The sequence below is a fragment of the Mustela lutreola genome, chromosome 9, assembly GCF_030435805.1.
Source record: "Mustela lutreola isolate mMusLut2 chromosome 9, mMusLut2.pri, whole genome shotgun sequence".
NCBI lineage: Eukaryota > Metazoa > Chordata > Mammalia > Carnivora > Mustelidae > Mustela > Mustela lutreola.
Genome location: NC_081298.1, coordinates 66,402,597 through 66,430,174, shown reverse-complemented (window position 1 = coordinate 66,430,174; position 27,578 = coordinate 66,402,597). Strand labels below are relative to the sequence as shown.

Sequence of the window (27,578 nt, the reverse complement as noted above, 5' to 3'; positions counted from 1 at the left end):
GGCTTTGCAGACATGTGGTCTCTGTCGAATGTTCTTTGTGGGTTGCTTTTTTTTTTTTTTTTTTTTTTTAAACCCCTTTAAAAATGTAAAAACCATTCTTGGCTGGGGTCCATACAGAAACAGGCCATAAGCCAGATCTGTCCACTTGGGCTATGGTCTGTTGACCCCTGTTCTAGATGAGTACTGGCCAATAGAAATACAATTTGGACCATACATGTAATATTTAATCTTTTAGTAGCCACATTTAAAAGGTAAAAAGCAGAGAAATTAATTTTAATAATGTATTTAGCCAATTATATACAAACTATTAGTCATTTCATTATGTGGCACAAGCCACATTTCAGGGGCACAGTGACCACATGTGTTGGATAGCACGCTCCAGATGAGAGCTGTTCAGAACAAGGGCCATGAACATGTGTACAGTTTGTTGCCAGTCTCTGACAAATTAAGTACAGGAATTAAAAGTAAGCATTTAAAATATTTCATAGCTATTTGATAGTTTTTTTATTTCTGTTCAGTCCAATAAGAAAATTGGCACTTATATTTCAAATGTCTTTTTTTACATTTCATTTTTCCGAATAATTTATACTTGTTTTACAAAAGAATTGGTCTGCGAAATTAAAAAGAGAACTTGCCTCTTCATTCTAGATGGTTATAGAAGCACTGCTATAGACAGTCTTTCTTAAGACTCTGCAGGCTTCTTGGGTACATGGCAAAAATAAGACCAAGAGAAACAGTGATGAGATTGTGGTAGGTAGTTTATTTAGAACTACTCACATCCTGCCAACTGCCCTGGAGCAGTGTCCTTTTTACTTCTCTTTTTCAGAGCTACCATTGGAGCCTGTGGCTGCAGTATCCTTAGTCAGTGGTTTTCCTTCTCTACTGTAGAATCGCCCAAAGAGCTTATTTAAAAAAACAAAAACAAAAAACAAACAGCAGTGTCCAGACCCATCTCCAAACCAGTGAAATCACAGTCTCTTAGGAGGGGCTTGTGTATCAGGTAGTTTCAGAAGCCTTCCAGGTGATTTATTATGTAGCCAGTGTTTATTGTGTGGATCCCTCCCTCCAGGGGGTGAAATTGGTATTTCTCCATTTGGAAAGAATCACTCATCTGGGGGAGGGGGGACTGTGTGGTGTACTATTCACTCTCTTTAACAGTGAAAAGGGGACTTTCCTGTTAAATGTCCTATTGAACACTGGCATTTTAACTCTACTTATTCCTGGAACCCAACTAAAATTAAAGGAATAAAAAAATATATAAAGCATAAACCCACAAGAAGTAAGCCTAAGCCTAATGGGTTAACAAATTTTTGGTAGAGGCAGGTAGCTAGAAATTAACAGAATGGAGAAAACAGTATAAATGCTTGCAAATGAGGATGTTAAAAGGAGACAAAGCAATTTATATTGCTGGCTCAAGCATGAGAGGAACCGGTTTGTTCAGAAAGTGAATTATAAAGCAGAACACTGGGATACTTGTTCAGTCTGTATGCTCAGGATCCTCCTGACTATTGCTCTTTTACCTTGGATAGAACTAGAGGTAGAGCCTGGAGAAATTTATCGAAGGGGGTCAGTCAGAGCTTGAGGTGGGGTATCTTTTGAAAATAAGGACACCTTTTGAAAAATAGACTGTAGGATACTTCATTTTATCACATTCCACTTTATTGCACCTTGCAGAGACTGTATGTTTTAACTTGAAGTTCTGAGGTATTGTCCAGCATGTCTGTCGGTGCTGTTATTTCCAGCAGCATTTGCCCAATGTCTCTGTGCCCCATTTTAGTAATTCTTGGAATATTTAAAGCTTTTTCATTATTATTATTGCTATTATATTTGTTATGGTGATCTATGGTGATTGCAACTTACTGAAAACTGGTTAGCATTTTTAGCAATAAAGCATTTTTTAATAAGGTATATACATTGGGTTTTGGGGTTTTTTTTTTTTTTTTTAAGACCTTCTACTGTTGAACACTTAATAGACCACAATGTCATGTAAACATTTCTGTGCACTGGGAAACCAGAAAATTCATTTGACCTGCTTTATTTCAGTACTCATTTTATTTCATAGTCTGGAACCAATCCTATAATACTATCTCCAAGGTAGACCTGTATAAATATATGAATTAGGTAGATTTTAAAAAGCAGCTTAAAAATAAAGAACTGAGGGGCACCTGGGTGGCTCAGTCAGTTAAACATCTGCCTTCTGCTTGGATCATGATCCCAGGGCCCTGGGATAGAGCCCCACATTGGGCTCCCTGCTCAGCAGGGAGCCTGCTTTCTCCCTCTCTGTCTGCTTGCCGCTCCCCCTGCCCCTGCTCTCTCTGTCAAATAAATAAATACAATCTTAAAGAAAGAAAGAACTGAGAAGAAAAGTAGATTAGAAGGGACTGAGGATATTGGAAGAGTACATCTACAAAGATGTTGGAGTCACCAAGAATAAGGCAGGGATTAGCCCCATGTGTAAATGAACTGTGAGCAAAGGACAGAATCTTAATGTCAAAAAAAAAAAAAGAAGTGATAACAACAAAGCATGTCATGTTCAAATAGCGTAAACTTCAAAAAAAAAAGCTTACAAAAAAGATATTTGCAAAGGGGAGGAGACAGATGTTCTGATAGAGTTTATTAAGATTTAAAGATTTAAATCCAATCCATCTAACAGATTATAGTAGAATATATATACCACCTACCATGCAAACTCCTATATACCTAGCGGTATGCTTGCAGTGAAGAATAATCTGAAGGTGTATTTTATGAACTCATAGACTTAAATTCTCTATGTTGGCATTATAATTAGTCCAGGACCCCTTTCCGGAAGAAACTAGAACGAAATACATAAAGTTTATTTTTTATTGTCGTCTTAACCCTAGTCAATGTCTTGAAAATCCAGGTATTTATCACAAAGAATATTAATCACAGCAATGGGAGAATCATCTCTAATGCCTCTCATCACTGTTAAAAAAAAAAAAATCCACAGTTTTCCAGTACTGATTCTAAACTGAAAAGTAGTACATGATGAGATAATAAACATGAACAAAAAATTGGGAGGGGGTGTGCCATACTTATTAAGTGGCAAAATAGAAAGAGAGATGTTTTTTTAAAAAAAAAAAATCTGCTATTCTGTTGGGACAAAAAACCAGCTGAACTTTAAGTTTACATTTTTCTCTTTCTTCTAGAATGTTGGCTTTTATTGAATGAGCCAGTCTGTGTTAGAGTCGTAAATTTATTTGTGAAGTGCAATAATCTGCTCTCAGTGTTTTTTGTTTTGTTTTTTTTTTGTTTTTTTAAGGAGCAAAAATAACAGATGCCAAAATACATATTTTTTCTTTTATTTTGTTAATTACTTCAGTATCATAGCCTTTTCTGTTACTTTATTATTTCCACGCTCTTCCGGGATAAAGAATTGGGAAGCTGAAAGACACCTTTCCATTTAAATCTAAATATTTTCTTTATTTCCTCCTAATTTGCCTTTCTACTCAAACTGCTTCTTTAAAATCACAGAAAAAATTTAATACATTGCAGAGTAGGGAGGGAAGGTACTGAATTTTCACAAGTGATTGATCTGTAAGCTTTACATTGCCAGATGAGTGGAATATAGCAGTTGGTAAGTGAAATAGGGAAGAATATTATCTCAGGATTTTTTAACTAATCTTGATGTGTTACACAAATGTCCTGATTTCAACTTTGGAGCAGTGGAATACAGATCCATTTCAGCAATACAGAACATATTTTCCCTCGGTAATACTTGAGGCAGTGCCCAAATTATTTGTAGTAAGGACACAGAAATCAGTGTCATGATGAAATTAGGTTGATGCGTGGGAAAAAGAACCCAGAGTTTAATTGAGAGGGTTTGTTTCTTTTCCTGCGAGAGCTGGGTATTCCGCCTGAAACGAAATGGGGAGTGAGGAAAGGCCTGACTAATGGTGCACTGAGTGCTGCGGGAGGGCAGAGGGCCGGCGACCTTAGGACTACCAGCAGCTCCCAGGAGTGTCTGCCTCCTTGTTTCAGCAGGGCATGGAAGGGGGGTCGTTCCTGACCAGCATCACCAAAATTTCCAATTGCGGGGTGGGCGTGGGGTTTGCTGTCAGTTGTGTTTGCACGCACCACCTTAACTCCAGTTTCTCCTCTTCCTATTTTGTCTTTAGATATTATAATCAATGGATAAAGTGGGAAAGATGTGGAATAACTTCAAATACAGGTGTCAGAATCTCTTCAGTCACGAGGGAGGGAGCCGTAGTGAAAATGTGGACATGAACTCCAATAGATGTTTGTCTGTGAAAGAGAGAAACATCAGTACAGGAGACTCGGCTCCTCAGCAACAAAGCAGTCCCTTAAGAGAAAACGTTGCCTTACAACTGGGATTAAGCCCTTCCAAGAATTCTTCAAGGAGAAACCAAAACTGTGCCACTGAAATTCCTCAGATTGTTGAAATAAGCATTGAAAAGGATAATGATTCCTGTGTCACCCCAGGAGCGAGACTTGCAAGAAGGGATTCCTACTCTCGGCATGCTCCATGGGGTGGGAAGAAAAAACATTCCTGTTCCACAAAGACACAGAGTTCATTGGATACTGATAAAAAGTTCGGTAGAACTCGAAGCGGACTTCAAAGGAGAGAGAGGCGGTATGGTGTGAGCTCTGTACATGACATGGACAGCGTGTCCAGCAGAACTGTGGGGAGCCGCTCTCTGAGACAGAGGTTGCAGGACACTGTAGGCTTGTGTTTTCCCATGAGAACTTACAGCAAGCAGTCAAAACCCCTCTTTTCTAATAAAAGAAAAATACACCTTTCTGAATTAATGCTTGAGAAATGCCCTTTTCCTGCTGGCTCAGATTTAGCCCAAAAATGGCATTTGATTAAACAGCATACAGCCCCTGTGAGCCCACACTCAACATTTTTTGATACGTTTGATCCATCCTTGGTTTCCACGGAAGATGAAGAAGATAGGCTTCGAGAGAGAAGACGGCTCAGTATTGAAGAGGGGGTTGACCCTCCGCCCAATGCACAAATACATACCTTTGAAGCCACCGCACAGGTTAATCCGTTATATAAACTGGGACCAAAGTTAGCTCCTGGAATGACTGAAGTAAGTGGGGACAGTAGTGCAATTCCACAAGCTAATTGTGACTCAGAAGAGGACACTACCACCCTGTGTCTGCAGTCACGTAGGCAGAAGCAACGTCAGGTGTCCGGAGACAGCCATGCCCACGTTAGCAGACAGGGAGCTTGGAAAGTCCATACGCAGATCGATTACATACACTGCCTCGTGCCTGACTTGCTCCAGATTACAGGGAATCCCTGTTACTGGGGAGTGATGGACCGTTACGAAGCGGAAGCCCTCCTTGAAGGGAAACCTGAAGGCACATTCTTGCTCAGGGACTCTGCGCAAGAGGACTACCTCTTCTCTGTGAGCTTCCGTCGCTACAACAGGTCCCTGCATGCCCGAATTGAACAGTGGAATCACAACTTTAGTTTTGACGCCCACGACCCTTGTGTATTTCACTCCTCCACTGTAACAGGACTTTTGGAACATTATAAAGATCCCAGTTCTTGCATGTTTTTTGAACCCTTGCTTACTATATCACTAAACAGGACTTTCCCTTTTAGCCTGCAGTATATCTGCCGTGCAGTAATCTGTAGATGCACTACATATGATGGAATTGATGGGCTTCCTTTACCATCAATGTTGCAGGATTTTTTGAAAGAGTATCATTACAAGCAAAAAGTTAGAGTTCGCTGGTTAGAACGAGAACCAGTCAAGGCGAAGTAAACTCTCCTGCCCCCAGTGGGCCTTATCTAGATCTGCTTTTCTGTGCACCAGACAGTACACCTATAGCAAGCACACGTGTCAGTGTTAGGTGTCTTTCAGTGCAGTATGTAGGCTTAGTGTTAGTATCTGTCAGATGCGATCTGCTGTTACTTCCTCAGATAAATGTGGTGCCTATTTGAGACAACAGAGGACAGAGCTACAGGTGTTCAGTAAGGCTGCGAAGGCATTTTGTCGATCGAGCGAATGGTTTGGTTTATAATGACTGTTGGAATTGAGTGAAGCAACTCGGGGGCATTTGTTATGAAGAATTCTATTTCTTACTGAAGAACAAATTATTAATATTGGAAGAGTATTTCAACAGTGTGACTAATGTTTGAAATTGTTATTTTTTCTAAGAATTTTTCTATAACCTTCCAAAAGTAGCGCTGTTTGTAGTTACTATAGATCAAGCTTTGGAAGTCCAAAAAATAAAGACTGCCTTCCTTGAAGAAAAAAGAAAAATGCAATTTTCTGGCCACAAGGGCAGAGTGCAGTTCACTTAAGTGTTGATAGAGTTTATAATCAGTCTCCTGTCTCTTCTGCAAAAGGTACTGTTAAGCCAACCAGGTTTTCTAAATAGTTGCTTTTAAAAGTTCAGGCTTATAAAGTTAGTAGTTGATTTATTTCAAGGCCTTAGGTATTCATTTTATTTTGAATGAGTGCTTTAACGTAAAACACATTGGGAAGAGCTGCAATGTAGTCCTGTGTGTGAGTTCTTAAGTTAGTATGTGTGGTCTACTTGTTGATTATTTAAAGTTGGATCTTTTCCTGTGCCCATGATGCGTTTGTGAACCATGAAGAACGTGAGACTAGAAGATGCCCAAACAAGTCCGTATATGATAACAGCGGTGGTTGCTGATGTTGAGATGATTTTTAAATTGCAGTGAACAATTTGGACGGCACTATTTAGCTCTTTGTTGTAAACGCTCGTAGCTGAATTGCTTAAGTACAATTTGTAGAATTTCAGTGCAGTTAATTTCTAATGGAAAATCCGAAACCCTAATTGCAGATTTAAAAGGTACTGTACAACTGTTGTATCTGTAAATAACTTTACTTAGCACCTTTTTGTCACTTAGAATATTATGCAATACTAATTAAGTGAGCTATTTTGGAAGTAATACCAAGTCCTAGTGTTTGCTTCTTAGTATTGAACTGAATTTACAGTTCTGTCCTAGACATTTTGCACTAGTCAAATCCATTTTTGTGTCTTTTTGTTAATGTGCTCTGTACCACTGGTGAGTGCTCCTTGGTTTCCTTACCTGCTGCTACAGAAAGTTCTTTTACATCCTGATGGCTATTGCCAAGGCTACAAAAAAGAAAAGCTATATTTGTATGCAACACTAACCCTTTGACTGCTAATGTACGTTTCTGCTTGCTGTGCCTTGTTATGGCTGCTTTTTTGTGCTAATAAAGTATGTTTGGTGTTCTTGTATATCTGCTGTTTTATACATTTGCAACAATTTCTCTTGTAAATGGAATGGTATGGGGTTTTTAAATAAGCATTACCTGCCAACCTACTATAGTTAATGCAGAATTACTGTACAGTCTAATACTGACTTATTCTCGGTAAGCTAACTCTAAATTTAATGCTACTCATCTTTCCAATCGTCATCACATATACTGTGGAACAGTAGCTCTAGTTACTGCAGTTACTGTACAGTTTAGATTATAACACAAAATGACAGAGAAATACTGACTCACCTATTGATTTCTCTGCGTATAAATGGAAGATTGAAACTATCAATGATGTGTTATAATAAATGGATATCTTTAGCCTTCCACCTTCCACTTCATCAGAAACAAGTTAAATGAAGTCTTGTGAACTGATATCACATCAGCGCCATTTATTGGTTTGGGGACCATTTTTATTAATCATAAATGCCCAAAATACAGAACTTTAACCAAAGACTTGTCCATTTTTAAAGCAAAATGGGGATTGAGGGGACTTAAAATTCCTGTTATTTCTAATAGAAGTCCCTAAGGAACATATACCAAAGTGTTTGAGAACGTCATCCAAACCTACTTTAAAGCATATGTGCAATTAAGTTGTTATGACATAATTATATTGCATAATTGTTGGGTCCGTTTTCTTGAGCTTATAATGTATCTGGAAAATAATCTCTTGGGAAAAAAAGTCCTTACTGATTACTGGAGAAAGATGATATATGCAAGCAAGATCTTGTTTTAAAGAGGAAACTTGAAACTCCAAGAAAGCACTTGATGTTTTATATGCTTGTAGCAAATTGATGTTCTAATTGTAGTTTTATAGAAAATATTAATGCTTTTATGTATTTCAGAACTTTCATATGTTAAATGGAAATTGTTTTAAATGTGTAAATATTTGAGTTTTATGTAAGCATGTATACACTGTGCTAAAAGTCACATGTTTCAGTTTGTGTGTAATATTAATATGCAACCTTTGGTTTAAAATTTTTTTCTCAAAAAATTAGTGGCTTACGTTTTAAAAAAGAAAAATCACCAGCATGATATTGCACCTTAGTCTATATTCATTGTGTCTTTTTCCGAACCCCATTGTAGCTTGTCAACTAAATATCTGTTTTCATGGTCTTTTTGAAGTGCGTTTTAATACAAACCAGGAAATTCTTTAGAAGTTTGGAAACATCTTCATAGTAAAGTAATTAACAATGCAAGGAAAGGTTGGTCTGATTCCTATCCATTATCATTCTTTCTTGCATGCATTCATTAATTCATTCATTATCTCTCTTTATCTGTGTATATCTGTATTCACACATGCACACACGTATGATGTTAATATTACTTTAAACAATATTATCACCATCTCATTTAAAATCATATAGAGGCCTTATTCTATACACACACACACACACACACACACACTATTCTTGTACTATTCAAATTTGATTAGCCACCTAAAGTTTAGTTTTGCTGATACAGTCACATTTATAATATACTCAAAACAAGAAAACATGCATCAGTATTTCCTAGCTAAACACAGTAAAAAATATTTGAAGAAGAAACAGCTTGATATAAATATAGTTATTAAGAGTCATTGTTAAATGTATATTTCTTCAACAATAATTGAGCCCAAATAATCATACTCCACAAACTGTTCCTGTTCTTATGGTCCATTGGAAGGTTTACATAAGATTTATAATGGCTTGAGCCACAAAAATTGGAACTTGAATTCTTTGCTTCACTTTGACAAAATTCAGAGTTTATGAGCCTTTTTACTTGACCATTTTGATCTGGTTGCTATTCATTTTTATCTCAAGTTGCCTTTGCTACCTGGCACTGAACACTAGTTTGGTCAGTTTTATTGAGATTGGTCTTAGTAGACTAATTCTTTATTTTTGTAGTAAAAAAAAACTATAAAGCTGCTTTTTGGTAGAGGCACAGAGGCTGTGAGTGAGTCAGCACTCTCACAGGAGAGGTGGCAGAGCCATGTCTCGGAGTGTGTTAACACAGGGGAACTCACACCAGTTCTCCGCTTATTCTGTAGCCCAGCACATGCACACACAGGGCTGGCTTCAAGGTGAAAAGTCTCCAAAGGGGACAGTCCTGCTTGGTATGTGTGTATACATAAACACTCCATATCTGTGAGGCTCAGGCTCTGTTTCCTGTTTTTGCACAGCTCATACAGAACACAGACTTCTAAATTGTGGCAGATTCTAAGATTTGGGGTTGGAGATTTTTTGGTAGATGCTTGGTTATCGGGGTCTTTTTGAGAGGAGACGGGGGAGGAGTTGCCATTGCAAAAGTATGGATCATTCGGAACAACTGTTTCCATGCCCAGGAAGCTTGATTGAATATTTAGCTGCTTTTCAACCACCCATTCACAAATATTTACTGAGGACCCATGTGCCAGTCACCATCTCAGGTGATGGTTATACGTTGGGGTACAAAACAAAGTTATAGGTCACTGGGGAAATAATGACCTTGAATGATGAGAAGAAAATCACCAAGATAAAAAAAGCATTTTGAAGGAAAGAACAAAAAAACTAGTCTCCAAGCAGGAATGAGCTTATTTGACGAGAGGGAATGCAATAAGACTGAAGTGAGTCCCTTGAGTGTGGTGGGGAATGGCAGGGGATAAGGTAGAGTGGCAAGGGCCTAACTGCTTGGACTGTGAGCCCACAGAAAGGAATTTAGATTTTATTCTGAATGCGATGGTAAGCCATTGGAGGGTTTTAAGCAAGGGAGTGACAGGGTTTGCTATTTGTCTAGTAGATGGGGAACAGGCTATAATGGGATAAAATAAGGGAGACTTACAGTCATCTAGGTGAAAGATGGTGAGAGCCTGGACTGGGTTGGTAGTTGTAGGGAGAAGTCAGATTCAGGATGCCTTTTTTGGTGGCAAAGCTGACAATTTGGTGATGGATTAGATGGGAAGAAAGAAACAATGACCCTGATTTTGAGCAAAGATGGTGATGCTATTAGTTGAGATTTCAGAAAACCAGTAGAGGAGCAAATTGGAGGGTGTAGATTGGATTCTGCCTTGGATAGGTTGAGATTGGACTTTGAGCAGGCAGTTGGATATATGCATGTAGAATGGGGGGGGGGGGGTCAGGAAGAGGGGAGTCTCTATATGGATAGTATTTCAAACCAGAGGACAGGATGGCAACAACTAAATTTTGCATGGGGTTAAGTATTTCTTCAGGGGGAGAATTATGGTAACATTTATCTTGGTTTGTCAATTCAAGTTTCTGTATCATTAGATATTTTTGAAAATCTAAAAACGTAGAGGATTTTGCCTTTCAGTAAGTTTTTAAATACTAAATCATAAACCTTGCACTCAGTTTTAAAATTTTATCCATGCCAGATTTGATTGTCATGCTTCCCATGTCAAATTACTTGTGTGTCTTAGTGTAGATTTTTATGTTAGTTATGGAACATTTAGGAAGTACTGAAGATTATAAAGAATCAGTGCCCCCAAAATTTTAAGAAACAGTCCATGTTATCATTTTCTCTATCATTTCCCATCACCAACCCCAACCCTGTTCCCATCACCAACCCCAACCCATTCCCAGTTTCCATTTTTGTAATTTTCCAAGAGGTGACTGCTGTTAACATTTATTATGTTCCCTTCCATTATTTTTTCATGAGTTTTTACAGCAAAAGATTTGAAAATTTATAAGATAAAGATAGATACAGATAGATGAGAACATAAAGCAGAAGAAAGAGAGTTGTAGGCCTCAAATTACTTTGAGAGGGTATACAGATGTGCTCCAGATTCTACTCCTTTCCTGATTCAGCAGGGACCTAGGCTTCTTACATACCTTCAACTCTTGAGGCAGATCATTCAGTGGTTAGAGTAACTGATAGTGTAGAGGCCCAGTCGCCGATGGTTTCTTGAAATAAATTTCGGTAGGAGATCCCTTGCCTCATGGGACTTCTAAGCTAGGACACAGACAAATACAGAAATGTGTAATGATGAGAATATATTGGAAATAGACCAAGGAAAAAGTAATGAGACAAAACCTGCTTACATGCTTGATAAGAAAAACAGAGGACTCTAAGTGGAGGCAGAGTGATTTGGTGTCAGGTCTGTTTGATCACAAGAATGTCTAATAATTGGACTTAGCAGAGGGTGATGAGGAAGCCAGGCATGGAAGTGTAGTGGTCGCTAGCAACTGATGAGGAGCAGGATGAAGGTAAAGAATCTGTTGTTTGTGGCATTTGAATGTGCCATACTGAAGAGCCTAAATTTATCTAGATTCTTAAGATAGTATTAGAAATTAAGCCAGCAGCTGTAAAATGGGTTATAACCAGGAGAGATTAGAGTCAGGAAGCCCTGTGAAATTTGCCTTGATCAGATTGCTAACACAGGCATTAAACTGAGGAGTACATCTGAAAGCAGTTGCAAGAGGGGGAAAAAAAAACATTTTGGGGTAAAGAAAGGCAAGCGATTTGCTTGCCTAGGAGATTTTGAGTTAAATTTGTCATAGTTTCTCCAAATTCAAGCAAATCATGAGGAAGCCAAGCTAGTATGTCCCATTTAATATAATATGCATCCTATCTGTTTTTAAATAAAGCAAAATATGGGGAGTATATTTTTGAAAGGCACATTTTTAATGCAAAAAGTGAATAAATATTTGATCAAATAAGAGAAACTTCATCACTCCTAGATACACTTTCATAGAGAAAATGCGAAAATTAAGTAGAAGTTAAAGGAACATCAAAAAAATTTTTCTTATCTGACAAAAATGCTGAGATTGAAGAGGGAGTCAGTGCATTTAACTTGCCACATGCTATTGTGACTAATGTAGGTTTTTTGGTTAATTTTAGTAAGTGAAAGCTGCATTGGATGTTTGTTTAGTAGTCAAGATTACCTTTAGGAATGTATAATATTACCACCCAACATTTCTTTCTCTAGGTGTTTACTAAGCAACCCTTTCTAACTGGAAACCCAAGATTTAGGGAATTTTTTTAACCAGGTAAATTTATCATTACACTAAATGGTTTAATCTTATCTGTTTTAAAATACATGTTATTAGGCATTTAAGCCTACCTCTCATTGTTCCTATTTTTAAAATGAATTATTGAAATTTATAGGGCTTTTTTTAAACTCCTTAAGATACTCTTAAAATTGAACTGTAATAATTATTGAAAACGTTCTCATCTAATTCTGTAAATATTTCTTAGGTGCTCTTATGTGCAATTGAGACAATGTTGGATTTTAACATTACAGGAATAGAGAAATCTTTTGGTATAATAGTTCCAACATTGTGGATGATATAAATTTGCAAATCCTATCCTTAAAACATTGTCTTAACTTACAGCAGTTTCTTCCTGAATGATGAAGATTAGAAGGCCAGAATTAATTTCTAAAATTTGGCTCTGCTAAATTTCTCATCCTTCCAACAGTAAGATAGTCTGGGAGGCAGTATAGTTTATTGGTGACATGAACAAAAACAAAGGTAAGGGCCACATTTGATCTATAAACACTATGTCAGAGGCTAGATGATGCACTCAGTAATAAAGGGAAAGCTGCCAGAAGAGCTTCCAGGCCCAGGAAACCATATATAACCTAGTGCAGCCGATGGTTTATTGTGTAGTACATAAGATTTACCTGAGCTGCCTGGTAAATAATCCTCTACATGTCTTTGATTCTTAACCTAGAGGGGTTAAGTAATTGGTCCAAGGTCACAGAGAGTGAAAGTCAGGGCTAGATTTAAATAAGGTCTGAGGCCAGAACCTAAGTCCTTAGCTGCTATACTTTTTGGATACTAATTTTGTCAGCCAAATTGATGTTTCTTCCAACACTCATTTTTTTATTGACATCTCAAGAGGACAGTAGATTTCCAACGACTGATAAAAACAGATTCTAAACCATTGGTAAAAGTGTTGAAAGAACAGGCCACTAGAGTCTCCTGTTCTCCAGTTCGTTATCTGGGGAGTGGCCCTGCCTGTTGCGCCAACTTTTTCTAGTCCTCCTTTGCTCCTTACTCGCTGCTCTCCTGTCCCACTGGCCTTTCAATGGCTCAGACGCTCCAGTCTCTCTCCTACCTCAGGGCCTTTGTGCATGTTGCTCCCTTGTGAAATTCTCATCCCCCATTCTTCCACATAGCAAGATAGATTTTTTTTATTCTTTACACCTAAACTTAAATGTCATCTCAGAGAGACCATGCTATTTAAAGGAGAGTTCCCTCATAGTATTCTCTATCTCTGCCCTGCCTTTGTTTCCTTCATAGTCTTTATTACAAAAACTTGCATATATTTTGAGTCTTTGGGTTTTGAGAAACTCTTTGGTTCTTGAGAAACTCTGAGAACAGAGACCATGTCTGTTTTGTTTGATTTTTATCCTCAGTGCCTAGCAGAGTGCTTAACACAGAGTAGATAAAGATTTGTTAAATGAGTGAGTGAAGGAACAACCACTTTATTTCTCCAATTTACTGACAGAAAAATGACAACCTTATTGCATTTCTTTCTAAAATCTAGATTGCTCTGTTTATATAATCTATTAAGTTATTTTATAACATGAGAGAAGGTAAGGTTAATCTGACATGAATTGTTCTTGGTGAGCCCTTGCTAGTTCCCGGAGATTATCACCTTCCTTTCTAAGTTCTCATAGGCCCTACATTTAATAATCCCTGCCAGAATGTTGCCCAAGATTGTGTCAGTTTCATTGGTCTGCAGTTTGTGGAACCATCTGTTTCTTCTCTTTTAAATACAGAGATTGCCTTTCTCTGGTCTTCCAGTACACCTTCTGTTTTCCTCAACATCTCTAATGACCCAGCCTTCAGAGACCTTTTTTAGAGACTCTTAGTTCTCTGGGAAAAAAATTAACCTAGGCCAAGCTATTTGAACATATTTATAGCATCTGTGTTTTTCTCTAGAATCTCTTCACGCATTTGGACCATGGATGCCTTCTTGCCAGCATTTGTTCTGCCTTTTTCAGAAAAGGCAAAGTGTAATAAGAATCAGATAACTGAGCTTTCCCATCATCCATTAACATGCTACCACTGCCAGTTTCTTCATTTATCAGCTGCTTACCTAAAACGACGATGTGTGTGTTATGTTTAAATCAAAATACTTCCTAGTAGTAGGTTGGATACCTTTTCCAATGCATTTGGATCACTTTTAAGTCTGCCATAGCTATGTAGCAAAGGCTGGTGACTATAAAAATAGTTCCTCTTAAAAAGCTTGCCCTTTAAGACGAAGCCCACCACTGTAGTAATGCTAAAAGTACAACTAGGTATTTAAAGGAAGGTGGAGGAGGATCTTTCATTAAAAGGAGAAAACTGGAAATACATCAAATCTGAAACTTGAAAAAGTTGTTTCCGAGTATAATACAAATAGTAGAGATACAGAAGATGTAGATTGTGTTTTCTGCCTGAATATTCAGAATACAGGGCCCTCTGAGTGATAAAACCAAATAGACACAGCTCTACTTCCGCCCTCCGTTTGTTTCTCTAATCTTGTTTTCATACATAGTGTCTAAATCATCTTCCTCCTGCATATGTTGAGATTTTTTTAAAGCATGCTTCTCCCCACCCCTCCAGCTTTGGGGGTAGCTTCTAGTGAGTTCTAATACAAAGAAGATATATACATAATATAAGTACAAAAAAGTGTTTTATACTAACACCTTAAAACTACTTAGAACTCCACTGAAGCCACAAAAGAATGCTGCTTTGGAAATGGAGAAACATTACAAGTATGGTGTGATGTTTTCACATGGATTGTGGTTATAGTCTCAGTTCACTGAACCAAAACCCTAGTGGACTAATACAGGGTCACTAGTCCTTCAGTCCTTGTGAACTGAGTGAAGAGATTCAAGGGGACTCAGAAGTTCATGTTGGAATGGAAGAAATGCCGAGTCTGTGTTCTTTTTGGTTTGGGCACAAAGCTGCCATCCAGGTAGCTTTGAAAAAGAGCTAAGAAAATAACTAACCTCATGGCCTTGCTGTGGCAAATGGGAAAAGCACCAGGACAGATGAATGCTGGAAACACGAAGGCAGCAGTCACGGAGTTGGAGGTAACTATATGTGAAAATACAGACCCTGGTTACATGGTACTGAAAGTCATTTTAAAAAAGGAAAAGGTAGGGGCACCTGGGTGGCTCAGAAGGTTAAGCGTATGCCTTTGGCTTAAGTCATGATCCTGGGGTCCTGGGATGGAGCTGTGTTGGGCTCCCTGCTCAGCCAGGAGCCTGCTCCTTTTGCCCCTCCCCTCTGCTTGTGAGCTCTCTCTCAAATAAAGAAGAAGAAGGAAAACCGTGCCTTTGGAACCTTGTATGAGATGTGATGAGACTCTAGGGAGTTGGTATTTGGTGGGGTTGGAAAGGCTAACATTCAGGTTCAGGAGCCTCCTCTCATGTCTTGGTCAAGTCAGTTTCTCTTGGCCTTTGCTGCTTCTTGTCACGAGACACTGTGGCCTTCTTGAAAGAAGTTCTTTACATAGCATCCTTCTAAAGAATTCACATTTATTTCATAGCTGTGTAGCTGTTGTCAGATTACTTGGGGTGTGCCTCTGCTCAACTACATACTACTAAACAGGTAAGCGTCTTGACTTCTCAGGCGTGGCTGCTTCATCTACCTTATCCACTGCCTTATCGTGGTGTGGAAATACTATGTTGAATGGTCCTTGAGAAGTGTGCATTATAGTGGCTGGCATGTAGTAAGTGCTCAGTAAATGTTCTGATTGTTTCCTTTACCCTTATATCCATCATTATTATTCCATTAGTACAAATACAGAACTGAAATCCAGAGTGCTATCTCAAAATTGGTATTTTTTCTGAAATCTTGGCCAAAATGTAGATTCAGCCAGTAGTTCTCCTATATACTGCTAGTTTAATGTGGGGTTTTATTGAAGGACATAGTCTAAATGTTGAAACATGATCTCTAAATCTTCCTGGGGAAGAAAATCTATAAAACTTCTTGCACGGAAAATTACTGGGAAGCAGATAGAATAAAGCCAACCATAATTCTATTCAGATTTTATTTCAATGCTCATAAGATGTTCCAGTCTTCCATAAAGCAAAAGAATTTATCCTTGGGTTTAATAGAAGTATAGTTATTATAAATTTAGTTCATGTTTTTACATTTCGGTAGAAATGTGGCAGTACACATAGAAAAAAGTTCCATTAATTCTTATTCTCCGAATGTACCATTCCGTGTTATAATCTTGGCTGAAACCATAGGACCTGGACACACACACAGGGCATGGGGCATGACTGCCTAATGCCCTAAGACATGTTGCACCCGTCTTGTACCACCAACACAAATGATCATAATCGGGTCATCCTGTGGGAAATCCACATGGTCATCAGTTGCTGCCTGGGGATTTGAAAACGAATGTGGTGCCTTTCATGATTGAGATTTCTGGAAATCTCAAATTCCCTAGTGTCCCCTTTCATCTAATTAGTTTGACAGCTCCCCCATTTTATACATGGAATCATTGCTGGCTGTTAGTGTGACCTTCTTGAGGGCGAAGACGTTGTTTCCTGGTTATGTGCCTAGTGCCCTGCTCACTACTTGGCTCATGACATACGTTCAGTAAATATTTGTTGAAAGAATGAATGAATTTTCAAAAATAATTTAAGTATCTATTGTGCGTACATTTCAAATGTATAAAATGTAGTCTTTTGCCCTAAAATTTTATTATCTTCCATTTGAAGGAACTGAAGAACAAGATGGCATTGTGTAAATGCTCATTTTACCTTGCCTTATGTCAAAAACATGAATAAAAAGTCATTGTGCTTTATTCTAACCTTATGACTTAATTAGCTGAGTGCCTCATAGTAAAAAGTCTCTCATTTTGTTAACTTTGAAATTGAGACTCAACTTTCCAGGCCTTATTGTATCATTCTGCTCATGCCCCCTTTAAACCATAAAAAGATCAGGGTGCCCAGGTGGCACAGTTGGTTAAGCATCTGACTCTTGGCTTCAGCTCAAGTCGTGATTTCAGGGTCTTGAGATCAAGCCCTGTGTTGGGCTCCACATTCAGCATGGAATCTGCTTGCAACTCTCTCTTTCCTTCTCCCCCTTCCCCTTGATCTTTCTGTCTCTGTCTCTCTCAAATGAACAAGTAAATCTTAAACAAAAATCCATAAAGGGACTGCATTCACATCTTCTGATTCTCAAAATGCTAATGGTTTAGAAGACACCATTTTTGCTTTGAAGTTGAAGTGCCCACCCCTTTGTTGGGATGTGGGGCCTTGTGTGACCTATAGTGCAGCTGTTAAAGGAGGGAAGTGCTTTTACCTCATACCAAAGTTTTTCCCAAAAAAGAGACCAGAGACAGTGCAACATAGGTGAAGGACTGCGTAGCTGTCACTCCTGCATGTTCCTGGGTATCCCCGATGGCCATCCAGAGTGGTGCTTTTGTTCTCTGAAGGCAAGATGCTTAGAATCTTTTCCTTGGGACCCACACTGGAGCAGTTTCTAATGGAGTGTTCTGAAATCTATATTACACATTTGAGGAATGTCTCTGAAACCGTAATTCAGATCCAGCCAAGGAAAGTGGTATTTTGACTTCCAGTGTCTGTCTGGCGCTTGCATCATGGCCTGGGAAGCAGCATGTGTGGTCTTCAAAGCAGGGGCACAAACTTCTCCCAAGCCTGTCAGCAGGGGAAGGAAGTTCAAAGTGAATGGAGGGTATTCCAAAACAGACTTCTTGGACTACAATTCTTAGAATCGAAGCTCAAATCCACCTTAAATCATTGGATTCTTCTTTGAGCGCAAGAAAGCTAATACCACGGGGGGTTTTGTTGTTGTGTTTGTTGTTGTTTTTAAATACAATCAAACCAGAAAAATTCTGAAAAAAGAATAGTCCCCATCTCTTGGGTGATTCTAGTTCTTTTAGGTAAAAAAAACTTTATAGTGTTTGATCCTGATAACTTTATTCTATGATTGAATGAAAGGATAACAATGAGTGACCCAAGATACACTTAATTTCAGTTTTTTGGTTAAATATGTTAAGTGACTAAAAACACCAAAAACTTGGGGAAAAAAAGAATCTCTCTCTACTTAGGATGTCTCTCTGTCCAATAAATGACTTCTTTAAGAAAGGACATGGCCCAACCCTTACAAAAGCTCTGCTGTAGTCCCCATCAGATGTCCAGGCAAGGCAATTCTGGGACTTTTATCTGTGCTATGTTCTCTTTTCTCTTTCTGGAATTAATTACAACCATGTGCCTCCTCTAACTGATGCATGCCTCAGGTCACTTGAGCCCATTTGCCTAAAGTCCTAGGTTCAGTTTAGGGCAGTAGTGCCCAAACTTTTTGGTCTCAAGGCTCCATTACACTCTATGATAAGGTATTGACGACTGCCCCAAACCTTTTATTTGTTGATTTATCAATACTTACTATTTTGAAATTGAGACAAATTAAAATACATTTGTTATTTTTAAAAAATAATAAACCCATAATAGATCAACACAAATATTTTTTGGAAAAGTGAATCTGTTTTATAGAAATTTAGTGAGAAGAGCAACATTATCATAATTTTTTAAAGTCTCTTCAATATCTGGCTTCATAGAGACAGCTGGCTACTCTTATCTGCCTCTGCACTCAATCTTTTGCAATATGTTGCTTTTGTTAAAACATATGAAGGAAATCTGGCCTCAAGTAGATATGTCGTTGGGAAAGGAGAAGAGGAATCAAATAATGGATATTCTTCCATTTCATTTTCTTCAGTATCTTTGAACATAGATGCCACAGAGCAGGATTGAAAGAGTGAGTCTTCTTGTTTCTTTGTTTTCAAGCCACTGATTCATCGTTAAAGATAATAAAAATAACTTCTGAATTTTATTTTTGAATAAAATAGGATGTCTAAATAAAATTTTTATTTATTTTTTTTTAAGATTTTATTTCTTTATTTGACATAGAGAGAGAGAGATCACAAGTAGGCAGAGAGGCGGGCAGAGACAAAGTGGGGGTTGGGGGCAGGCTCGCTGCTGAGCAGAGAGCCCAATGCGGGGCTCAATCCCAGGACCCTGAGATCATGACCTGAGCCAAAGGCAGAGGCTTAACCCACTGAGCCACCTAAGCACCCCTAAAGAAAAGTTTTAGATGCAATTTTTAAAATTTGAAAAGTTTCTGAAAAAAAGTTATTGCAAAAAATAACAGTAAAGTATACTCATTTCTTGCTGAGTTTCCAAAGAGATGGCTGGAAAACTTTGGGATTTCAAAACAATACACTAGACAATGATGAGGTTATAGAAATTATAGCAGGTATAAGGAAAGATAGTAAGAGCGTAGTCCAGGTATTGCAAACAAGCTGGATTCGTTAATGTCTGAAAATACACATATTTATACTCTCAACCTACCACCTCAGAAAGTTCTAGGAAACACAAAACACACATTCCATTAGTTGCCAGAGCAATGTCATTATATACCACATGTCCTCTGGAAAACTCCACTACATACTCATGAGAGAAAGAATGTGAAAAGAGTAAATAATGTCCTAATATTAGTACGAAATAGTTTTGACTCCCCAGGTCCCTTGAAAAGGACTTAGAACCGCAGGAGCCCCCACACTACACTCTAGGGAGCCAGCAGTTTTGAGTGAGTTTAAATTATCTTAAATATGCCAAGTGGACTATGCTGCCTTTGCCTTGTATGATATACCTTGTAGAATCTTAAATTGGATCACAGCAGGTGCTGATGCTTTGAGTAAAATGACTGCTGGCTCTTGAGGTTAAGAGTTCAAGAGCAGTGGATTCTAACTTGGATCCAGTAACTCCATCCACCTGCGGTATGACTCTGGGAGCCCTTCATTCAGTTGCTGGTTGGTACATGAATGAACTTAAGTTCCCATATGTCACTCCTCCAGATCCTTCCACAAGCACTGATTTTCCTTCAGATAGGAAATGGTGGCAGCCAAAACTGTGTGTGGCTGGAATTTAACCGCTCTACCTTTTGGACACACCTTTTAAAGAAAAGTTTCCTTTGGTTCAATACAAAATAGAGGAGAACATACCGAGCACCTAGTAGTACTATCTGGGCACTTCAGGGAATAAAAAAAGTACATATCCCTACTCCTCAATTATTAATTTTGGCAAAGACTTGTGTACAAAACAAAGGATTTAAGAAAATGTATGGTTAAATGTTGCCTCAAATGTAGGTTATGAGTTGGGACGCCTGGGTGGCTCAGTTGGTTAAGCAGGTGCCTTCAGCTCAGGTCATGATCCCAGCATCCTGGGATCGAGTCCCACATCGGACTCCATGCTCAGCGGGGAGCTTGCTTCTCCCTCTGCCTCTGCCCGCCTTTCTGTCTGCCTGTGCTCGCTCTCTCTCCCTCTCTCTCTCTGATAAATAAATAAAATCTTTTAAAAAAAAAAATGTAGGTTATGAGCAGTGAGAACAGAGGCAGGGTGGGGCCTGTTTCAGGGGATTCGTGATTTGGACAAAAGCATTGAAGCTAGAAGCTGTGAACTAGAGGCTGAAGCCAAGCCTGAGGGATTGGAGGTCAGTGAGACTATAAATATTTGCACACAGCCACATCCAGCGCTGGAGAGGTGAAGGGAAAGGGCCGGAACTTCTTTGCCGTCCTACCCTCAAACCGCCTTCAGTTAAGCAAGAATAGAAAGAGAACTGAGAAACGGGGGAGGCAGCACCGGGAGGTGGGAAGGAGACTCCAGAGTGAGTTATAGTCAGCCAAAAAAGATAGTCAAAATGAAAATGACCAAGAGTATAAGGGTACCGTGGTCCTGTGGTAGACGAGATGTACCAGCTAGATCCCTGTCCTCGAAGGAAGCTGCTGCCCGTCTAGGGGCAGCCTGGGCAGTAGTCAGCTTCCCGGGGGCCAGCTCCTTCAGCGTGGGCCTCAGCTGTAAGGAGCCGCCATACTCGAGGCCATGCCCTTCCAATCAGTAACTGAGAGGCAGGAATGTAAAGGCACAGGCAGCTATTTTTTTTTTTAAATAATTTCTTTAAGTAAACAAACAAACAAAAAATTGGGGGGACCTGGTTGGCTCAGTTGTGGAGCAGGCCACTTTTGATCTCAGGGTCATGAGTTCAAGCTCCACACTGGGTGTAGAGTTTACTTTAAGAAAAACAAAAACAAAACAAAACAAAAACGGCAAAGCTATTTTAGACAACTCTGTGAGATGGCATTCACTCGCTTCAGAGCTCCCTGCTGCATTGTCTCCCTTTGTCCCATCCTTTCTCTATTCCCTTCACAGATGTGGATCCCTAAGAGTATCTTGCACCCCAAGTCCTGCCTCAGTATCTGATTCTGAGAAATTTAACCCTTAACATTCTCTCATTCAGAGCTGGATACCAATATGTGTGTGTGTGTGTATGTGTGTTTATGTATATGCGTATATGCTTATGGATACATGTCATATTTTTTTCCTCCATTCAATAGTACACCATATTTTCATAGTACTCCATATTTTTCCTCCACTCACTAGTACACCATCCACCAATTATCAGCAAATTGTGTTTTCAACCTGTTGGCTTATCTATTCTAAATACAGCTATTATTTTCCTCTAATGAAAATCTTTGGTGCCAAAACAAAATTTATAATGGCAAAGTTTTTAATTTTTCCCATTTGTCCCAATGTAATTTTTGCCCATTTTTGAAGTACCCTCAATACACATCATTTGTTCAGAAGAACAAGGCAAGACATAAACAGATGCAGTCAACTAACTTACTGATCACTGTGGACATTCGCTGCCACTTGCATATATCACAACTGTGAACGGCGGCAACAGGCTCTCAAGCCTGATCGGGAGATGGGGTGCTGTTTGCTTAAAAAGGGACCTACAGGGCAGATACTCAGCTTCAGATCCCTGCAGCCAGCACCACTGTTTTGGCCTCAGCAGTGCTAATCATAAATATAAGTAGTGCTTGGTAAGAATGGAAAATATTCCATTTGAAACCTCAAAACTATTCTGTGTGGAAGGTTGAAAGCCACTTTCTCAACAGACACACTCTGTCCTTCCACGTCGTGTGCAGATGACCTGGTTGGATTGCACTGGATCCGTTTGCAGGGAACTCAGACCAGGTCAAGCCTTTTCTGAAAGACCTTCCATTAAATCAGGAGTTGGACCAGAGAGTCCCTGAGCCTGTGCTGTGTTGCCACATGGGTTATTTTGGGTGCCAAGAAGTAAATCAAAATGGTGACGTGTTTTATTTTAGGCAAGGCTTTTTGTATAAAACAACAAGCAAATGCAACACCCTAAAATTCATCCCAAGAAACAATCTCAGGTTGGGGAACAGCCCTAAGCTTGACTGTGTGGCAGGCCGTGCCCAATGCTCTTCCCGCCTCTCCTTTACTTGCCCTGGCCTGGTTACTCAGGCCTGCCTTTCCCCCAGCCTGCCCTCTCACCTCAGCTCCCAGGCATCACTTCTGCAGACCGCTGCCCCACTGACGGCCCAGGCAATGAATGCAATCCAGATCCCTTGGGCTGACACACCAGGGCCTCTTGTGGTCTGACCACTGACCACCTTCCCACCACCTCCTCTTGCTGCTCTCCCCAACAAGGCGCTTGGCGCCCCAGCCACTCTGGGATTCTCACAGCCCTGAACACCACTCACTTCTCCGGCCTGTCTCCGTGCCTACTGTTCTTTGTCCTTACCCTGGCCTTCCTTCTGTCCGTTCAGCCCCACCTGCCTGGCAAAGCACTGCTCAGCCCCAGGCCCCATTATCCACACTCCTGTTTTCTCTGACACCTCTCACCCCCTCCAGCTTCCCTTTGTCTTCTGGTTGTTCCTCCATTACTGGAACAGATTTTTGCATGAGAGCCCACACTGATTTTTCATTCCAGACACTTCAGCCAGTGGTGAAAGCCTGAAGAGCAAGAATGGAACCTAGGTCACCTGTGTGTCACCAGCCCCGTCTCAGTGCCTGACACATACATGTCAGCCTGGAGGAAGTTGAATGACTGGCTTCCCTGCCCCCCCCCCATGCACGTGCTCCATCCCTACTGAAGGAACTTGTTTTTGTCCTGTTTTGTTTACTTATTTTGATGTCTTGTGGCCAAAGCATCCCCAACAAATGGGAGAAGTCTAAAGAGTGATTTCCAGACATATCTTCTGCCAGCTGTGACATTCAACATCTGTAAGCAAGTAGTATGACTTCCCTGAATTAAGGATAGAGCCCCTACTAGCAGGCAATCCTCTGCCTTTCCTTTCTAAACCATTCACAGCAATTTCAGGAGAGAGGAGACATGGGGAGGGACAAGTGGGTCTCTCAATGCCCCAAGTCACAGCATTTGGGGAGGGGACAGTCTAAATGTCAGTACCCCCGACCCAGTTCCTATGTTGGAATCTAACGGGCATAGGTGATGGTATTCAGAGACGGGGTCTTTAGGAGGAGTGCAAGTTGTGAGAGTAGGGTCCTCATACACAGGGTTAGTACCTTATAAAAGAGGCTCCAGAGAGCCTCCTGGCAGCCTCTGTCCATCTTGTGGGGAAGTCCGTGACCCAGAAGACCACCCTCACCCAGCCGTGCTAGGACCCTGATCTGACTCCCAGGCTCCGACAGTGAGCATAGTGTCTGCTGCTTATAAGTCACCCAGTCTGTGGTATGTTGTTAGAGCAGCCCGAATGGACCAAATCGGGGAGCCACCTGCTCATCGGCCTGGCTCAGTGTGAGTCCCGAGGGTAGTAAAGGGATGACCTCAGCTCTTCGCCCAGCTAAATCATGTTTGAGAGTATCCATGTGGGACATGAGGTGGGTAGAGTTTCCCTCCCGTGCAGGTGTCACAGGTATGACAGATGTCTGACTGTGTGGGTGGGGGTGGGGAGCTGCAGGGGAGGCCTTCCACTAGGACCAGGAAACACAAGAGGTTCGGGAAAATGTGTCTGAGAAGCTCATCTGGCACCAATGTATTCGTTGCCAGCCAATGAGATTGTTAATTCATACCGCAAGGGCCTGTTACTGAAAACCTCATGGTGAAATTGCCTTCCCAAGCAGAAAAAGGAGCTTTATGCAACTCTTGAGGAAGACCATGTCCTCATGTGTGAGTCCCTGCCACCCCTTCTCCTCAGCACTTGGCATCTGTTTCCTGAGGCCCTGTGCCACTGTGCTCTGCCCCCTGGGTTTCAACTAGGATGTGACCTCCTTGACTGCAAGGTCTTCACTGTCCGTCTGGTGCTGGGCGCACAGTCGCTGCTCATTAGATGCGCATCTAGTTGGTTGGGAAGACGGAATCAGCTGACTTCCCCCCCATTCGGGAGCATGCAGAGTTCAGCAAGAGCTGCCCTTCCTTCATCGCTCCACACCAGACATACATTTTATCTGTCCTTATCCGCAACACAACCCTCTACGCCAAGTGCTCTTATTATCCTAGTTTACAGATGTGCATACCAAGGCTTGGGGAAGTGAGGCAGCTGTCTGAGGTCACAGAGCTAGAAATTGGTGAAGCTGAAACTTAAATTCAAGAAGAATTTGCACTGCTGGTATTGCCTGAGAAAGACCCTACCTGACCACCTCCCTGCCCCCGTAGGTGGTAGCTGGAAACTCTGAACAGAATACAAATGATTCCCAACTAAAGTAAAAGACAACTATCTGAAGGCACTGTGAGTGAACAGAAGCAGGCAGATGGTGGCGGGAGGCCACACCTGTGGGAGGGGAGTTGTGTGAATGACATTCCATTTCCACAGCTTCCAGATGAGGGCCAGGCAGTCAGCATAGCCTATGGGGTGCTGGGGGTGCTGGGAGATGATGTGCTGTCCTTCCAGGGACATAAGAGCCTGAGGGCAGGGGAAGCACACATGCTGGGGGAGGCTCCCCACACTCTGCCTGCCTCCTATCACAGGTGCGTGGAGCAAAGCCACAGCAGCCCTGCAGAAGACAGAGGAGCTCAGCTAAGCTCGGAAGTGCTGAACAAGGAAGCGTCAGTTGCAGTTGGACTCCAACAAAGATACATGCCCTCTTTAAAAGAGAAAAAGAAGAATGGAAGGAAGAATTTTTTTGGAAAGAAAAAGAAAAGAAATAAGACTCATCAGGATAAAATAACATAAACCAGAGTCTCTGTAATTTCCCCTTCATAATGTCCAGGAATCTAAAGGTACCCAACATACCAACAACCAAGAATATAGAACACATTCTCAAGAGAAAAAATTATTAATAGCAACCCCCCTAAAAAAGAAACAAAACAAACAAACAAACAAAAAAAACAACAACAACCAGAAAACAAAACAAAACAGAGCTGAACTGGATGTGGAATTAGCAGAAAAGAACTTTAAAGCAGTTATCGGAAGCTATCTTCAATGAAGTAAAAGAAAGTATGCTCACAAGGAATCAAGACAGGAAATTTCAGCATGTAGATAAAAACAAAAATAGGTAACTCCTTGATCTACTGGACTTAGAAAATCTACTGGATAAATTTAACAGCAGAATGGAGACAGAGGGAGAAGTGAGAGAACCTGAAGATAGATCATTAGAAATTATCCAGTAGGAAACCCAGAGTTGTTTTTTCTTCTTCTTCTTTTTTTTTTTTAAGATTTTATTTATTTGACAGAGAGAGATCACAAGTAGGCAGAGAGGCAGGCAGAGAGAGAGGAGGAAGCAGGCTCCCTGCTGAGCAGAGAGCCCGATGTGGGGCTCAATCCCAGGACCTTGGGATCATGACCTGAGCCAAAGGCAGAGGATTTAACCGACTGAGCCACCCAGGCACCCCATGTTGTTTTTTTGAAAGATTGACAGCATAAAGGGAGCCTCAGAGATCTCTCAGATAATATCAGCCTAAAATAGGTGTCATTGAAATTCCAAAAGGACACGAGAGAGAAAATAGGGAAGGGGGAAACAAAAAAAAAAAACCCAACTGGTAGAAATGATGGCTGAAGATTTCCCAAATTTGTTGAAAACATAAATATATACCTTCAGAGTATTCAGAGAAACCAAGGGGGCTATATACTAAAGCATTTTATGGTCAAACTATCGGAAGCCAAATACAAAGGACAACCTTGCAGAAGAAACAAGAAAAGAACAACATTTACATACAGGGAACAACTCTTGAGTGAGGAGCTGACTTCTCATTAGAAACTGTGACGGCCAGGAGAGGAGAACAAGAGTTTCGAAGGGCGAAAAGGAAATCTGTCAGCCCAAAACTTTCTATCGGGCAAAAATCTCCCTCATGAATGAAGGCAACATAAGGCCATTCGCGATGAAAGAAAACTAAGAGATTTTGGCCCCAGCACAAAGCAATGCTAAAGGCAGTTTTGTTTTGTTTTGTTTTAGACAGAAGGAAATGATAGCAGAATGAAACTCAAATCACCAGCAAGGAATGAAGCAGAAAGAGTAGCTAGGTGGCCTGAGAGCTTGCTTCCTCTGGGGGCCCAAACTGGCCTCAAGTCAGGGACCAGACTGCCAGCTTCCCAAATGGCCAACCTCTCTCTGTTAAAACTAAATGCCACTTAGGATAGAATAAAAACAAATCAGGTACCCAGGAATAAATCTAACCAAAACTGCTCAAGGAAAACAGAAACCACTGCTAGGGAGAAAAGGAAGGAGCGGACGAGGCCGTTAGAGCAAGTTTGGAGGAATCCCTTGGCAGAGCCTGTGTGGGCTCTGTGCCCCAGGGTTGAGTCAGGGGCCAGGTAGAAAACGTTGGCCCCTCCGGCCGCTCTCGAGTTTATGTTACCCGTCCAGCCACCTGGAGACTGTCCAAGTGCTCTCCTGCTACATACATGCTCTAAATTTCTAGGTGGTTAGCCCACCCCAAGACAATTAACCATAACCATAACCACAATCATGACCTACTGCACACAGTAGCTACCAGGGCTGGTTTCCTTTACCAAATGCATTGGTGAGATGCAGTTTCCACAAAGTAAGGGGGAAGACATCTCATCTGGTGTCTAGTATAGCAAAAGGGAAAGGAGATCCCTCTTGACTTTTTTGCAGGCAAATGCTGTGAGTAACAAAATAAGGCCTTCAGGTTAAATGTCTTTCCAGCAGGTGCTATCGTTACCTTTTTTCAGTGCATGGATATTTGCACAGCTCTTCTGTTTTGCACTGATCTAATAGTCTGGTGCAGTGAGTAAGGCAAAGGGGGTCGTATTCCCGTATCTGACAGGCTGGCTAATGTGCTGTGGTGACCCAATTATAGTAGGTAGCACCCTACCAGAGTGGGTGAGGGCTCCCCCAGAGGCTGGCATGTGGCCTCACTCAATCTTACAACATGCTGGAATCAGGGAGGTCTGCAGGACCCGGAGGGTTTAGTCCCTGAGGTGGGGCCAGTCAGGATAGTCCTGTCCCCCTGGGGGCAGAGATCAAGTCCCTAGAGGCACCTAGATGGCCATCTGAGGCCCGAGGCAGTCCTGCCCACCTTGATTCCACAGCCCCTGCCCACCCAGTCCCCCACCCCCTACAGCTGGCTGGATTTCTCTGTCAAGCTCTCTTTA

At 40.8% G+C, this 27,578-nt stretch overlaps 1 protein-coding gene across 3 annotated transcripts in view; it reads left to right on the top strand.

Moving 5' to 3' along the window:
• Positions 1-27,578, top strand: part of SOCS5 (suppressor of cytokine signaling 5) — a 116,682-nt gene that overhangs the window by 53,720 nt on the left and 35,384 nt on the right. For 2 of the 3 annotated variants that reach the window (XM_059134553.1, XM_059134552.1), the window contains exon 2: positions 4,137-8,366. The exons of the other annotated variant lie outside the window; for it this stretch is intronic. In XM_059134553.1, the coding sequence (XP_058990536.1) occupies positions 4,149-5,759 (1,611 nt within the window). In that variant the 5' untranslated portion in view covers positions 4,137-4,148 and the 3' untranslated portion in view covers positions 5,760-8,366. Of the gene's footprint in view, positions 1-4,136; positions 8,367-27,578 lie in introns of those variants that run through there. 3 annotated transcript variants of the gene reach the window in all.